General features: G+C 49.2%; 1 protein-coding gene across 4 annotated transcripts in view; it reads left to right on the top strand.

The window, feature by feature from the left end:
• Nucleotides 1-14,411, top strand: part of DNAJC6 (DnaJ heat shock protein family (Hsp40) member C6) — a gene marked incomplete at its 5' end in the record, with an annotated part of 41,204 nt that overhangs the window by 16,160 nt on the left and 10,633 nt on the right. For all 4 annotated transcript variants that reach the window (XM_082287207.1, XM_082287205.1, XM_082287204.1 and 1 more), the window contains 10 exons: nt 4,076-4,226; nt 5,000-5,049; nt 5,139-5,287; nt 8,848-8,970; nt 11,290-11,423; nt 12,041-12,235; nt 12,724-12,841; nt 13,378-13,457; nt 13,629-13,822; nt 13,915-13,995. In XM_082287207.1, coding sequence (XP_082143333.1) covers nt 4,076-4,226; nt 5,000-5,049; nt 5,139-5,287; nt 8,848-8,970; nt 11,290-11,423; nt 12,041-12,235; nt 12,724-12,841; nt 13,378-13,457; nt 13,629-13,822; nt 13,915-13,995 — 1,275 coding nt within the window. The remainder of the gene's footprint in view (nt 1-4,075; nt 4,227-4,999; nt 5,050-5,138; nt 5,288-8,847; nt 8,971-11,289; nt 11,424-12,040; nt 12,236-12,723; nt 12,842-13,377; nt 13,458-13,628; nt 13,823-13,914; nt 13,996-14,411) is intronic.

Below are 14,411 nucleotides of genomic sequence, written 5' to 3' on the forward strand. Positions count from 1 at the left end.
TTGCAATCCTCTGAAGGATGGAGTGTGGGGAACAGCAGGAGCTGGGAATGCAGAGGGTACCCAGGGACGTGGATTCCCTGCTCTGCCTGGGTAATTTTGCACCCAGCACCCCTCCATCCATGATATGCCCTTTAAAGGATGCTCCAACCCTGTTGTTGCAGGAATTCCTGCACCGGGGCTGCTCCTGCTGCCATGCAGACCCTTCCATGCCGAGGGAAAGCGTTGAAGTGTGCTCTGGAGTTGTAGCAGCCTGGCTTGTCTCCCTGAGCGCTGGTGGGAAAGCACGTCCCACACGAGGCAGGCTTTGCTGGGAGAGCTGGGTGTGGGAGGAACGTGAGCTGTGCTGCTCCTCCGCTGGCTGCTGGGGGGGAGAGGCACAAACAGGAGCTGTTTTTGCTGAGTGTTCCTTAAAAACAATCCAGGCCTTGTTGCTGAAGCCACAACAACAGGGGCTCCACTTTGTTCAGAGCAGGGAACTTTAAAAGGGCCGTTTTCTGCCAAGGCACAGGGCAGCCTCCACCTTTATCTTAGGGGATAAAACAAGCAAAAACCCCTTTTTTCCCCCCAAAAAATACTTTGAGGGGAGGGAGAAGGCTGCAGCAAGCAAATAAAACCATCTAGAAATGTGGAATTTGGGACACAAACACAGTTTTTCCTCATTGTAGTGCCTGACTCTTGTGGTACCACTGGAAGAGAATTCAGAGGGGTATTTAATACTCCCAAAGGTCTTTTTTGGGAAGGTGGGAGATGAAGCTTTAATGCTTTTCTACGTGGAATGGGGAGCTGGAATGAGATGGTCTTTCAGATCCCAAACCATTCTGTGATTCCAGGATGAGAAACAGGGAGTATTTAGCTCTTTCCTCACTCCATCCCTGATGAAAGCACAGGCTGCAGCTTCCTGAGCAAAAAAAAATCTCATTTGACATTGAAGATTCTGTTACACATAATCTGGGCAGACTGAGGGAAACCTGTTTCCTTTTGTATGGTTTCATGTCTGCTTTTTGTCTGCCCTTCCCTGGCAAAAAGGGTCTGTTCCCTCCTCCTAAGTAACCTGGGAAAGGCAGCACTTCTCTGCTGATCCTCAATTTCCAGGCGTCTTCCTTTCACCTCCCCTCTCTCAGGCTCAGAGTTGCTTCATCAGCATAAATATTCAGACTGACAGAGCCTTAAATGCCTTTTAAATGTCGGCTGGTTTCCCCCTGAGCTCTCTGGAGAGCTGGAATCCAGGCCCTGTGGTTGGGAGGGTTTGTGGCTTTCCTGGGGGGGCTGCTCAGGGACCTCCCCAGGCAGACGAGGCCTCTAACATGCAGATTTTGCAGGGAAAGCTTCCAAATCTGGAATTTGTCGCTGGTTCCAACAGCGAGCACCTCCCTCAGCTGGTGGCAGGGTGTGAGCCTCTGTTGCTGGTCACTCTGGGAGACCTCTGGCTGCAGGTGGTGGCTGCTGGTGCCGAAATTTCCCCATCACTTGAGGTCACGCCTGTTCCATTCACCCATTTCTGGCTCCAACCCCCAAAATTTAAAGCAGGATTGGTCTAAATGTCTTTGTTTTTGAGAATAAGCACAATCACTGCTCGTGGCACTGCAGGGTGCAGGAGGAGGGGCTATTTCCCTCCTGGGTATGTGGGTTTTTCCCTCTCCCTGGGCAGGAATGAGTTTCCTGGCCTGGCTAATCCAGACGTGGATGGCTTTGCCACCCTCAGCTGCTCCTGTACAGAGCACATCCCTCTGCACTCCCCTGGACCAATGTTCTCTTCCAAAGCTCTCTCTGCCTTGGGAGAAGTTCTCCTCCTGCACATCCTTCTCCTGATCCTCTGTAAAATTAGCACGTAAGCGCTTTAATTAAAATTTCTACTCTCTCCTGCTCCCATCATGTCAGCAGGGGCTCCTTCAGCTGAAATCCCAGTGCTGAGGGTGGACCAAGACAAGAATGCTCCTTCCTGACACATTTCAGTTTTGTAAGGAGGTGCAGTAGGTTGTTGCTGTGTTTGCTGACTGCTGGAGGTTCATTCTGAACTGTCCCTGTGTTCAGAATAGTCCAGCCTGGCCTTGGGCACTGCCAGGGATCCAGGGGCAGCCACAGCTGCTCTGGGCACCCTGTGCCAGGGCCTGCCCACCCTCCCAGCCAGGAATTCCTTCCCAATCTCCCATCCATCCCTGCCCTCTGGCAGTGGATGCCTTTTCTTCATCATCCATCCTTTCTGATTCTCTGCTTTAGGGGACATAGGAGACTTGGAATTGACTCCTGCTGCTTCTCTTAGAAATACAGTGAAAGTCTTGTTCTCTCTGTTTCTCCTCCTCTCTGCACTTCTGAAATCTTCAGATTGATTTCTAAAGATTTTAGGTTTTCCATACTGTCAGAGCCCTTCTGTTGCTCTCCTGCAGCATTTCCAGCTGTAAGAATTTGCCCAGTGCTGTTGAACCTCTGATCCTTTGTCCTCCTTTCCCTGCTCCAAGCTACCACATTTCTGCCTTCCTTTCCTTTAAAAGCTGACCTGCAGAACTGAGAGCCCCTTTTGAACATCTCCTCCTTCCACCCCTGGCTCTTCCAGCACAGAATAACATGAAAACAAACTTTTTGAGGGGACATGAAACACTGATTCCACACTTGGAAGTCAACAAGCTTCTTTGATTTTTTCCTTTCTCTCTTTTTTTTTAAAATCATACTCACAGCAAGTTTGGCAAAAGAAATATTCCTGTGCCTCGAGGAGGCACTTCTGTTCTGAAGCTGGCAGAGGGAGTGTAGAGGAGAGGTGGCCTCTAATTTTACCAGTCTGGGACCTGGATCATGTGGATCGTGACCACACCAGGGCAGCATCACCTTCCCAGGGGAATCTCCAGTTTAAAGGTTTATGGATAGCTCCCTATGGGTGAGGCTGCCTGAGAGTGGGAGGTGCATTTGCAGTGAAATTAGCATTTTATCATCGAATTGTGGAACAGTTTGGGTTGGACAAACTTCAGTCAAGAGACAGCTGGGAGGACTGCCCTGAAGGATGTCCCATGGAGTAGGGAGAGTCTTTTTCTCACCCCTGAGGAGGTGGTTGTTGGTTGTGATAAGAAAATCAGCTGCTTTGGGCTGGGTTGGAGGTGAGGGAGCTTAGAAGCATAGAATGGCTTTGGTTGGAAGTGACCTTAAAGACCACAGAATCCCAGAATTAATTAGGTTGGAAAAGCCCTCCCGGAACATCGAGCCCAAGCTGTGCCCCATCCCCACCTTGTCACTCAGGAAGGCCTGGACACCTCCAGGGGTGGGCACTCCAAACCTCCCTGGGCAGTTGCAAGGCCTGACCACCCTTTCCATGAAGAAATTCATCCTGATGTCCAGCCTAACCCTCCCCTGGCCCAGCCTGATGCCATTCCCTCTCCTCCTGTCCCTGTTCCCTGCGAGCAAAGCCCGACCCCCCCGGCTGTCCCCTCCTGTCAGGGACTTGTGCAGAGCCACAAGGTCCCCCCTGAGCCTCCTTTGCTCCAGCCTGAGCCCCTTTCCCAGCTCCCTCAGCCTCTCCTGGGGCTCCAGCCCCTTTCCAGCTCCCTCAGCCTCTCCTGGGGCTCCAGCCCCTTTCCAGCTCCCTCAGCTGCTCCTGGGGCTCCAGCCCCTCTGCCAGCCCTATTCTCTTCCGTGGACATGCTCCAGCACCTCAATGTCCTTCTTGGAGTGGTGATCCCACAACTGGACATAGCCCTCGAGGTGAGGGCCCAGCAGAGGGGAAGAATCCCTTCCCTGCTCTTGCTGCCACACAATTCCTGCCATGGGCCTCTTGGCCACCTGGGCACACCTGGCTCATGTTCAGACCACCCAGTTTCAACCCCCAGCTTAGATCTTGTACTGTGTTGTCCTCACTGTGCTGAGACTGAACATTCAACCTACACAGAGTGCTGACAGTTCTGAGCCCAGCTGGCAGGAATGAGCCATCCCTCATCCCTGGAAAATCATGGCTTTGAGAAGGAAAACCACTTTCCCCCGTGCTTGACACGCAGCAGAGCACGGGAATGTGTTTGGTGTGGACGGAGCAGAGGGATTGTCCGGGATTTGTTCCCAACAAGTGATGCTGGCTTTGGTTTTGCTGTGCTTGAAGGTGCCTCGTCACCAGACATGGAGTCCAGCTATGGGGGAGGCCTGCTGGACATGGTGAAAGGAGGAGCAGGGAGGCTCTTCAGCAATCTGAAGGATAACCTGAAGGATACCCTGAAGGACACCTCCTCCAAGGTCATGCAGTCTGTTGCCAGGTACAGTACACCTGAAGCAGGAAAATCCAGGAGCTGCAGAGTGCTGGTGCCACTGAACCAGCACAGCACAACTCCCAGGGAATGAGGAAGGAGGGGAAAATCCCAAATGAGTTCTTTGGTTCTGTCTCATAATTGGGGTTTGGCCTCAAGGAAGAGGGAAAACTCAAGTAAAACAATCTAAGCTTCATAGTGAGCATCAGCATCCCAAAATCTGGAAAATACCTGGGAAAGTGGAGCACCTGGTCTCCAATTCCTGGAGGATTCCCTGTGGGGTCCTTCTAGTTAACCACCACTTGAATATTTTGTCACTGAAACCTGGCTGGTGTTGATGCCTCCCTTTGCTGTGCAAGGATGTTCCCAGCCCTAAATCCACCTTGGAATGGAAGAAAGGCTGAGGTGACTTTGCTTTGGGGTCTCTCCTGGCGTTGTCCCCCGTGCCCACCTCCGAGGGATAGGGATCTACAAGAAATTAAGGAAATGTAATGCATGCAAGACCCCAGAGAGCTTGAGGGATCTGCAAAGTGCAAACTGCAGGAGATTTCTCCTGGAAACTGGCACTGAAAATTAATGACAAAAGGGAAAAGGGACTTTCCTTGCAGGTTTTGCATGCAGTTAATTGCATGTGGAGAGAGGGAGGCTGGGTCACTGTCTGCATCTTAAGAATTCATTTGAAGATGATTTTTCCTTGTGTGAAAAGTAGACTTTTCTGGGAAAACACTCTTAATGTGCTGCTAAAGTGCCTAAATTCTGTCTCCTGCTTTGTGTCTTTTTAGTTACACCAAGGGAGAGCTGGATATTTCCTACATTACCTCAAGGATCATAGGTAAGCCCTGCTCCATGGGGAAATACAACCTGTAGTATCCCATAATTCCATAAACACACACTCATCCTGGCCCCTCCTTGTTTTCCCAGTGATGTCTTTTCCTGCTGAAGGTGTGGAGCTGGGATTCAGGAATCACATTGAGGATGTCAGGACGTTCCTGGACTCCAGGCACCCCGACCACTACACCGTGTTCAACTTGTCACCCAAATATTATCGCAGTGCCAAGTTCCACAACAGGGTGAGTGCCTTCCATGGGGGAAAATTCCTTAGGAAAGGGGGCACCAGCTCCTGTTGTATCCAGAATTTAAGGTGATTTAGGAGTTATAGGTGTTTTTAAGCTGCTGGGGTGGGTTTGGGGTTTTAGCTGTGACCACAGGGATTAAAGAGCTGGAAAGTTCAGGGATCATGTTCATGTGAGGAGCCTGGCAGAGTGAAAGGCATTGCATTGAGCGGGCTGCAGAGAAATAAAGAATAAAACAGAGTGTTAGAGCTGCTCCTACAGCGTTAGAGCTGCTGCAGAGAAACAATAAAATGAGAGGCCTTTGGAAGAAACTGCCAATAGGAGAAGGGAGATTATTTCCTTGCAGTTGGGCCCTAATCAGGCAGGAGCCCTCAGCAGGCAGAGCACGGGATGGAAATGGGATCTGAGGGGCATTTTGGCTCTTGTGACTTTAAAAAGCCACCTCCACTGCCTGGCCCAGTTTCCCTCTCCAAAACCGGAGCAGCATCAGGAGCACTGTGAGGCTCTGCTTCATTAATGGCTTTGAGAGGAAATCTCTATGAAATGCTGCTGCTGAAATGCAAGATTAGATTTAATCTTTCTGAAAACTTCCTGTTCTTTCCCTCTCCCACAAGGGAGTGATGTGTTTGGTGCCTTTTTAAAAAAAATTTCTCACTTTTTGGTGCCTTCAACCCAAAAGGCAGCAGCAGTTGCCAGGTTTCACCCTCAGTCAGGGTAAATGAATCTAATCTAAGCCTAATTTAATTTTCATTTGAGGTGTAGCTGAATTTATCTTCAGCAATTCTGATCACCAGAAACCACTCACTGATACTTGAAGCAAATTTCTCAGTGGCCATCAGTAACCAGACTTCAAATATGACTCAATGAACAGGGAAGACTAATTAAGAGACATTAGGAGCTCTGAATCTTCAGTCTTGATTGGTTTTGGTGCATCACTGATGCTGTTTGTGGGTGAAAGATTTATCTACTTCTGAAAGCCCAGCCTTAAAGGTCTATTGCTGTATGAGCTGGCCATAACTCTTGAACCCCTGGAATTATCTCCCACCCACCCAACCCTCAACAGGTGACTTGTAATGGCACTCTCAAAGCAAAACTCGGTGCTTTGGAATCATTGCCTTGACTCACACAGGAAGAAAATAAAATTACCTTTTAATAAAATATTATATTTTCAGCTTATGGGCTGGCAAGTCCTGATTCCAAGTATTTTCCATGAGAATGGAGTGTGAAGAACACAATACATGAAGTAATTACGAGGCTGAGCTTTATATATCTTGGAAAAAATACTAAAGGGCTCTCAAGGAGGTGAAATCCCAGTGAGTTTTCTGCTGGGGTGAGGATGTCAGCTGATCTGCACTGAGATACACACTTGCTCTTTGACAGGAAAAGCTTTTGAATTCCTGCTTTCTTTAAAACCTTTTGCTCCTAAGATCAAAGTAGGTCACTCTGCTGCGTGGTGGCACAGGAGGGAGGTGAATTCATGTCCTGCTGCGCCATTTCCTGCCTAGACGTAGCTGAGTGGGTCACCAAGCCCCAGGTGCCCAGTCTGTCGAGGAGGAGTGGGGACTGGCAGGATGGGGAGGCACTGGGAAAGGTTCTCCAGAGAAGCTGTGGCTGCCCCATCCCTGGAAGTGTCCAAGGATGGAGCTGGGAGCACCCTGGGGTAGTGGAAGGTGGCAGGGTGTGAGCAAGATGATCTTTAAGGTCCCTTCCAACCCAAGGCAGTGACTCTGCACAGAGACCTGGCTGTGCTCTGCTGTCCCCTCTGTGTCCCCAAGGGGAGAGGCGAGCAGAGCTCCCACCGGCCTGAGGAAGTGAGAGCAGTTTCAAAACACAGAACTCAAATCTAACATTAAACAAACCCAAACTTCAAAGCCTCTCATGGGTCACATTCCTGGCAGTTGCTGCCCTGCTGCTAAACTAAAACAAGTGCTGAGTGCTTATTCCCAGAGCTGGAGAATTCCAGTTGCTTTTCCCTAAGGTTGCCTGTGCTGAGTGCTGGTGAGGTTCTGTTTGATAGAAACACCAAGCACACATTTAGTTTCCTAATTGCAAACCATCAGGCAGATGTGTAATTAGAGGCAATGTAAATATGTAATTATGGACTGTTGGGAAATGTGTATTATTTACTAGAGAAGTGATAATGGCTTTTCCAGATGCTTGGTAGGGAGGTCTGCTCAGAAGATTATCAGGGGAAGGGTCACTGGATGAATTTTAACAGGGAGAATCAAGGTTTCAACAGAAGGAATGAAACAAACTCTGGAGACAGGAGAAGGTGGAGAGGGTAAATAGGGAATGGCTGTTCCCTGCTCTCTGAACTTTGAGCACCGTTTCATTTGCTGGCCCCTACAACTCAACATTTGCTCACCAGGGGCACAGCAGGATATTCTGGAGACCAAAACTTTCCTAGGTCTGAAATGCAATCAGACAAATACCTAATTTGATGTGGGATTAGAAGGAGCCTCCCCAACAATGAGCAGACGATGGATGGCTGGGTTAGGCAGTGCTGCCAGCCTGGCCTGGCCCTGCATCCCATGGGAGCCTTTGGGATCCTTGTTTGACGTGACACAGCCTGGCAGGGCACTGGTTGGAATCTGGGTGCCTGTTTCTGCTCCAAGATGTTGTGCAGGTGTCAGACAGGACCTTAAGTGCAAGTTTCATAAAAGCTGGAGCATTTCCTTCCTCTGAGAGATGGAACAGTTATGGGGATCAAGAACATCTGGGCAAATCATCTCCTTCATTCCCTGTTCCCATTAAGCAGCAGCCAAATGTCAGCTGAGAGAGAGAGAGAGAACCAATCCTTCAGCAGAGGACAAGCCTCAGGACATTTCTCCTTTAAATTTCTTCTGTCCAGAAATGCCTTAAAAAAAGAGATATTTCAATTAAAACCAGATGAAAGGGAGATGTCTGTCGAGGGCTATTTGATGTGCTGCTTGGGGCTGTGCTGGAGAGAAGTGGGCTGACTCAGAACCAGCACACTGAGGAATAGGAACCAGACATACTTGAGGATTTGTGGGGTTTCAGCTCTAAGGAGCCATTCATTTTTCTGCCTCATATATTAACATACTTACTCAGATAGGATTATTTTTTTTTTTTTTTAACAGAACTTTCCCTTTCATCAGTTTAATATCTGTCACATAGGGCTTGGAAATCCTGTGCCGCAGAAGGATTCAGAACAACAGAGGCTCAGTGCCCTGTGCAAATCAGAGCAGTTTTTAGGGACACGTTGTACAAAGGCTTTAGAAATCAATGTGAGTCTGGAGCGTTAGAAAAGAGCCACTCCAGATAATCTGACGTGAAATGTAAATTTTGAAAATCGTGCAGGCAGGGACAACACATCAGCCCGATGTTACTCCATTGAGAAAGCTTTTTTGTCTGCCTCCTCGTAACTCATGCGAGTCACGGCGCGGAGTTACGCACGAGGACAGGTGGAGTAGGTTTCCAGCACGTAACTCCAGGTTGTAAAGGACGAGTAGGTTTCTTGGCAGGGAGAATTTGTAGAGCAGGCCTTGCTCAGCGCTCCTCCAAAGCCGGTTTTGTCTCTGGTGCTGTTCCTGCAGGTGTCTGAGTGTAGCTGGCCCGTCCGGCAGGCGCCCAGCCTGCACAACCTCTATGCTGTCTGCAAGAACATGCACAACTGGCTGCAGCAGAACCCCAAAAACGTCTGTGTCATCCACTGCATGGTGAGTGCACCCCACAGCAACCAGCCTGGGGGCTGAGGAGTCCCAGGTCACGCTGCACGTGGAGGGTCTGGAGTCTGTGTATGAGGATGGGGACAATTCCTGAAAGGGGAGGGGTGGCATGGAATGGACCCAGAGAGAGGGACATCATCACCCACAGCTAAGCTGGAAGAGCTGGCACGGAATGAGAAGCAGGAATGCAAAGCAAGAGAGGTCAGAGTTATTCTCTAGGAGAGGTGATGAGTAACAGAAAGGTTTGAATTTCACCCAAGAGTTGTCAGCCTGCTGTGACTTGCCCAGGTTGCCCAGAGCAGCTGTGGCTGCCCTTGGATCCGTGGAAGTGTCCAAGGCAGGGGTGGACAGGGCTTGGAGCACCCTGGGACAGTGGAAGGTGTCCCTGCCCGTGGCAGGGGTGGCACTGGATGGGCTTTAAGGTTCTCCCAACCCAAACCAGTCTGGGATTCTGGGATTTGCATTTTACTCTAAGTAGTCACAGGAGAAAACACAGCCTTTAGACTGAAGGGGGGATGGAAATTGGGCAGAAAACACAGAACTGGGAATTGTGTTGAACTGTGAAACGGAGATTATTGAAGTCTCCTGCCATCAGGAGCCGTCAGGCCTGGCTGAAGGAGCCCAGTTCCCTCTGCTCCTCTCTCCAGCACAGCTGAACTGGGAACCCCTCACAGGGATTATTCAGCACTGGGCAATGCTGGGCGGTGTGAGGGTGGTGTGATCCTGGATCACTCCTCATTTACTCCATCCAACCTTTCACATTGACAGCAATGCCCAAAAGCAGAGCTCTGCTTTGCTCCTGGAGCCTAAATCAAAGCAGGAAGCTGTCAGCCCTGATCAGCAGAAACTGGGAGGAGTGGAGGAAATGACCGATCCCAAATTGCACAGAGCTCCCTTATGAGTCTGGCATTTCTGCCTTGCACAGCACAGCCAGCGGCTCTGGGACATAAATTCCCTTCAAACAGAGAGAAGGATGCACTTGATGCCTCCAGTCCTGGAAATCTAACTCAAAAATCCAATTCCTTTGCTGTCCTTTGAGCAATGGATATCAGGATAATGAGATAAAGGACAGGGAGTAATTTCCAACACTTTCTAACAAGGCTGCAGAAACCCACTTATTTTATATGAACCTGAGAGATCTTGTCAGAAACAATTGGCAGAGGCTAAGCTAGGAAAAAGTAAACAGCCTGCTCATGTCAGCAGGTTCTTGGGGTCTGGATCAGCTCCTGTACAGAAAACCCTACAGAAAGTGGCTGGAATGCCTAAAAGGTGCCTGAAATGAACAACTGCAAGGAGCAAGAGTGGTGAGGCCCTGAGGAGTTGTGGATTCCCCATCCCTGGAAGCGTTCAAGGGGGCTTGGAGCAGCCTGGGATAGTGGAAGGTGTCCCTGTCCATGGCAGGGGGTGGGACTGGCTGGGCTTTAAGGTCCCTTCCAACCCCAACCATTCCATGATTCTGTATAACTTTTGTGTGACTCCCTCCCTGGTGGGGCAGTAGCTTTCCTACTTCTTCCTTGGAACTGAGTTTTGAGTTGGGGGATCCTTTGTCCCTCTGACACAGGGAAGATGAGCTGGGTGCTACAGCACTGTGGCAGTACTGAGCAGGTATCCATCCCTGTGCCGTGAGCTTCCACACCTGCATTTTGCTGGAAGAGCTGTTTCTTTTTGTTTGGTCCATAACACTCATCACCTTGTATGTTCCCAGGTGTATCAGGAACCCAGGGCACTGGGAACACAGTGATTCTCTGCTCTTTCTGTATTTTTGATCTATCAATGTGACTCAGCAAACTTTCCCCCACAATCACCTTAAATAAACCCCATCAGGAGCAATCTGTAGGTTGAGGGCTGTGGAAATGTTCGGGTGAGGGAGCCTGGGGCTGGATTTTTTGTTTGTTTATCCTTTTCCAGGATAAATTTCTGTTAGAGGACTGCCTGCAGCTGTAGGATGGGTGCACTCTGACCCCTGTGGTCACTTCCAGGCCTACGTTTGAAATAATTATAAAATTACAGCTGGGGAGCAGCCATGAAACGCCAACATTTGCAGCCAAAATGTTCTTGTTGGCTCTCCAAACAAGTGTAAACCACCCTCAGCTTTGGCTGCTCCCTGGATATTATTTTAGCTTTGATTGTTCACTGAAGTCCTGGGTGTTGAACAAATGACACAGAACTGAAAATTCCTCATTGTCTTGTGATCTCAATCCTAGTCTTTCTGGATAAGTTATTTTTTGTGATTTCAGGAGGAGTGGAGAGCTGAAATTTAAAGGATGTTTCTGACACACAGTTTTTCCCCTCTTCCCCTTTCCTTGCCAGGACGGCCGTGCAGCCTCAGCAGTTCTGGTCAGTGCAATGTTCTGTTTCTGTCACCTCTTCTCTCATCCTGGCCCTGCTGTGCAGCTGCTGAACACAAAGAGACCTGGAATTGTACTGTGGCCATCTCACAGGAGGTACAGTATCCTGGCTCAACACTCTGAGCTGTGTTGCTCATGCTCAAAGCTGCCCAAACACCTGCCAGGTGTGTTTTGGCCCCTAGGCTCAGACAGGTGTCCAGATCACACCGTGCTCCTCAGAAATAAGTGGAGAAGTGGGGATCAGGTGCTGGAAGAGCTTGTCCAGAGCAGCTGTGAGATTTCTTTCCTTGGAGATTCTTGGCTGGGTATCACCCCCAGCACAAAATCCAGTTCTGAGATCGAGCTGTGAAGCTGCTCCTGCTCTGGGCAGGTGACCTTCAGATCTTCCAGCCTGAATTATTGTGTTATTTGAGATGTCCCTGCTCATTGCAGAGGGTTGGATTAGATGACTGCCGAAGGTCCTTCCAACCCAACCATCCCATGCTGAACCCGTGGTTAACAGGGCCTGGGTGAATCCCTCTCCTGTGTCAGCTGCATCCTTACAGAAGCAGAACTGGAAGTGCACATTCTGTGCCAGCTGCAGGGATGTTGGAGCACATGGGAACTCCAGTCCTGGGCCTGTGAAAGAATGGCACTGTCACTGGGTTTTGAGGCTGATTTTGAGTATGAAATGAAAGAAACGGAGACTTCAGCCCTGGTTTCTCTGCTTGCAGGTACATAGGATACATTTGTGACCTAATAGCAGACAAACCTGTCATCCCCCACTGCAAACCACTCACGATCAAGTCGGTCACCCTCAGCCCCGTCCCCTGCTTCAACAAGCAGCGCAACGGCTGCCGGCCCTTCTGCGACATCCTCAGCGGAGAGACCAGGATCCTCACCACTTCCCAGGAGTACGAGAGGATGAAGTGAGTCCCTGGGACCCCCTGCCATCCTTAGGAGCTGGATGCAGCCAGACTTTCACTCTGCTGTGGAGTATCTGTGCTGCAGGCATTGCCAGGCTGCCTGATCAATGAAGATACTCACTGAAAGTTAGTGCCGAGGGTGGAAATAAATGGCCAGAGGGAATCCGAGGTTATCAGGAGGTGGGATAACTGCATGGACATCAGGATCTGAGTTATCAGGAGGTGGGATAACTGCACAGACATCAGGATCTGAGCTGTCAGGAGGTGGGATAACTGCACAGACATCAGGATCTGAGGTTGTCAGGATGTGGGATACCTTCACAGAGATTGTTCAGAGCTGTATTGGTTCCCCCCATGGAATATTCTTGTTTTAACCAAGCAGAACATTGAATGCTCCTTCTCCTCGCTTGGCCTGAGGGCGGTGAGAGCTTTTATGTGGACATGGGATAGGAGGGACCTTAACCACGGCTTTCCTCCTCTTCCTCTCCAAGAGAATACCGTGTGCAGGAAGGGAAAGTCCTGATCCCACTGGGAGCCACTGTCCATGGAGATGTTGTTGTCTCTGTCTACCACATGAGATCGACCATCGGGGGACGCCTCCAAGCCAAAGTAGGAGCTGGTTTCACTTCTCTTGTGGAGGCAGTGTGGGGAGCTCAGAGCTGGCTAAACATGGAATCTCCAGAATTTCCCTGAGGATGTATTTGAAAATATTCAAGTTGCAGAGTGGGCAGTGAATATTTTCCTCTTCTCCATTAATTTTTGGTGCTGTTTGCTGTTTCCTAAAGCCTCCACTCCAAGTGAAATGGTTTTATATTTTCTGGGAAACAAACCTGTTGCTCCAATGTATTCAGTGGGAACAGCTTCATTTCATTGCAAAACTGATGAGTAGATCCCAGAAATAAAGAGAAGCAGGGAAAGAAAGGCCTGTTCCTGAAGGCTTTCTGCTGTACAGAGGCTGCAGCAGCAGGGTTTAAGGCAGATGGAAACATTGGGAATATTTGGAAATATTGAGAAGGAAATACTGCCTGTAGAACAAGCAGAATAAATGAAGTTATGCAGCAGTTAAGTTAGGGTAGACTTAACTAACTCCTGTATTTAAGCCCTTGTTCACTCTGGTGCTCTCTGATTGTTTTTTTTTTTTTCAGATGACCAACACACAAATATTCCAAATTCAATTTCATACTGGATTCATAGCCCTGGGAACAACCACTCTCAAATTCACCAAGTGAGTGATTGAAACTGCACATTAATCAAACCTGATGCATAAAAGCCTGATGAAGGCTGAGGGAGAACAGTCACAGATGAAATATGAAAAGCCTGGATATACTGAAAGCCTTTTTATAGCTTGCCAAAAATATTCTTCCCTTTTAAACTGGACCACTCTTGTCCCCTTTAGGCCTGAGCTGGATGCCTGTGACTCTCCAGACAAATACCCTCAGCTCTTTCATGTTATACTGGACATAGAAATACAGTCTGCAGACAGACAAACTGAATTAACTCCCCCATGGGAGAACTTCACGACAAAAGACATCAATCCCTCCATTCTCTTCTCCTCCCACCAGGAGCACCAGGACACTCTTGCTTTGGCAGGTAAGGGCTGCACAGATTTATTCCCTGTGCATGATTTCTTCATGCTGAGCTGGGTTTTGCTTGATCCACGTCTCTGGTGCTCTGTGCTTCAGGTAGAGGCGCCACGGACTCCCCCCAGGATAACATCAGGAACGTTGGGCAGAGTGCATTCTTCTCCTCTCTCAGCTGGCAAGGTAGGCAAGGCTTAGTCTGCAGAGTCAAATCTGCCTCAAAGAACATAAACAACTCCTTTTCTGCCTGCCTGGAGCACGGAGTGAGGCTGAAGGATCCCACTGTAGCGTCTTTGCCAGTAGGTCACAGAGCCGCTGCTGGGCACACCGTGACGTTGCAATGCAGTGGGAATTCATTTCCTACAACATCCTCTTCAAACTGTGCTCTGTGGGACCATTATTGACACAGTTCTAGGGTGAACCTTCACCCGAGGCCTCCTTCATGTTAAAACTTGAAATAAATAAGCCTTGATGAGAAAATTTAGGTTAATCTTTGCAAAGGACTCATGGGATCATTTTGGTTGGAAAAGACCTTTCAGGTCATCAAGTCCAACTGTTCCCCAGCACTGCCAAGGCCACCCCTGACCATGTCCCCCAGT

Source organism: Coloeus monedula, assembly GCF_965178545.1.
Source record: "Coloeus monedula genome assembly, chromosome: 9".
Lineage (NCBI taxonomy): Eukaryota > Metazoa > Chordata > Aves > Passeriformes > Corvidae > Coloeus > Coloeus monedula.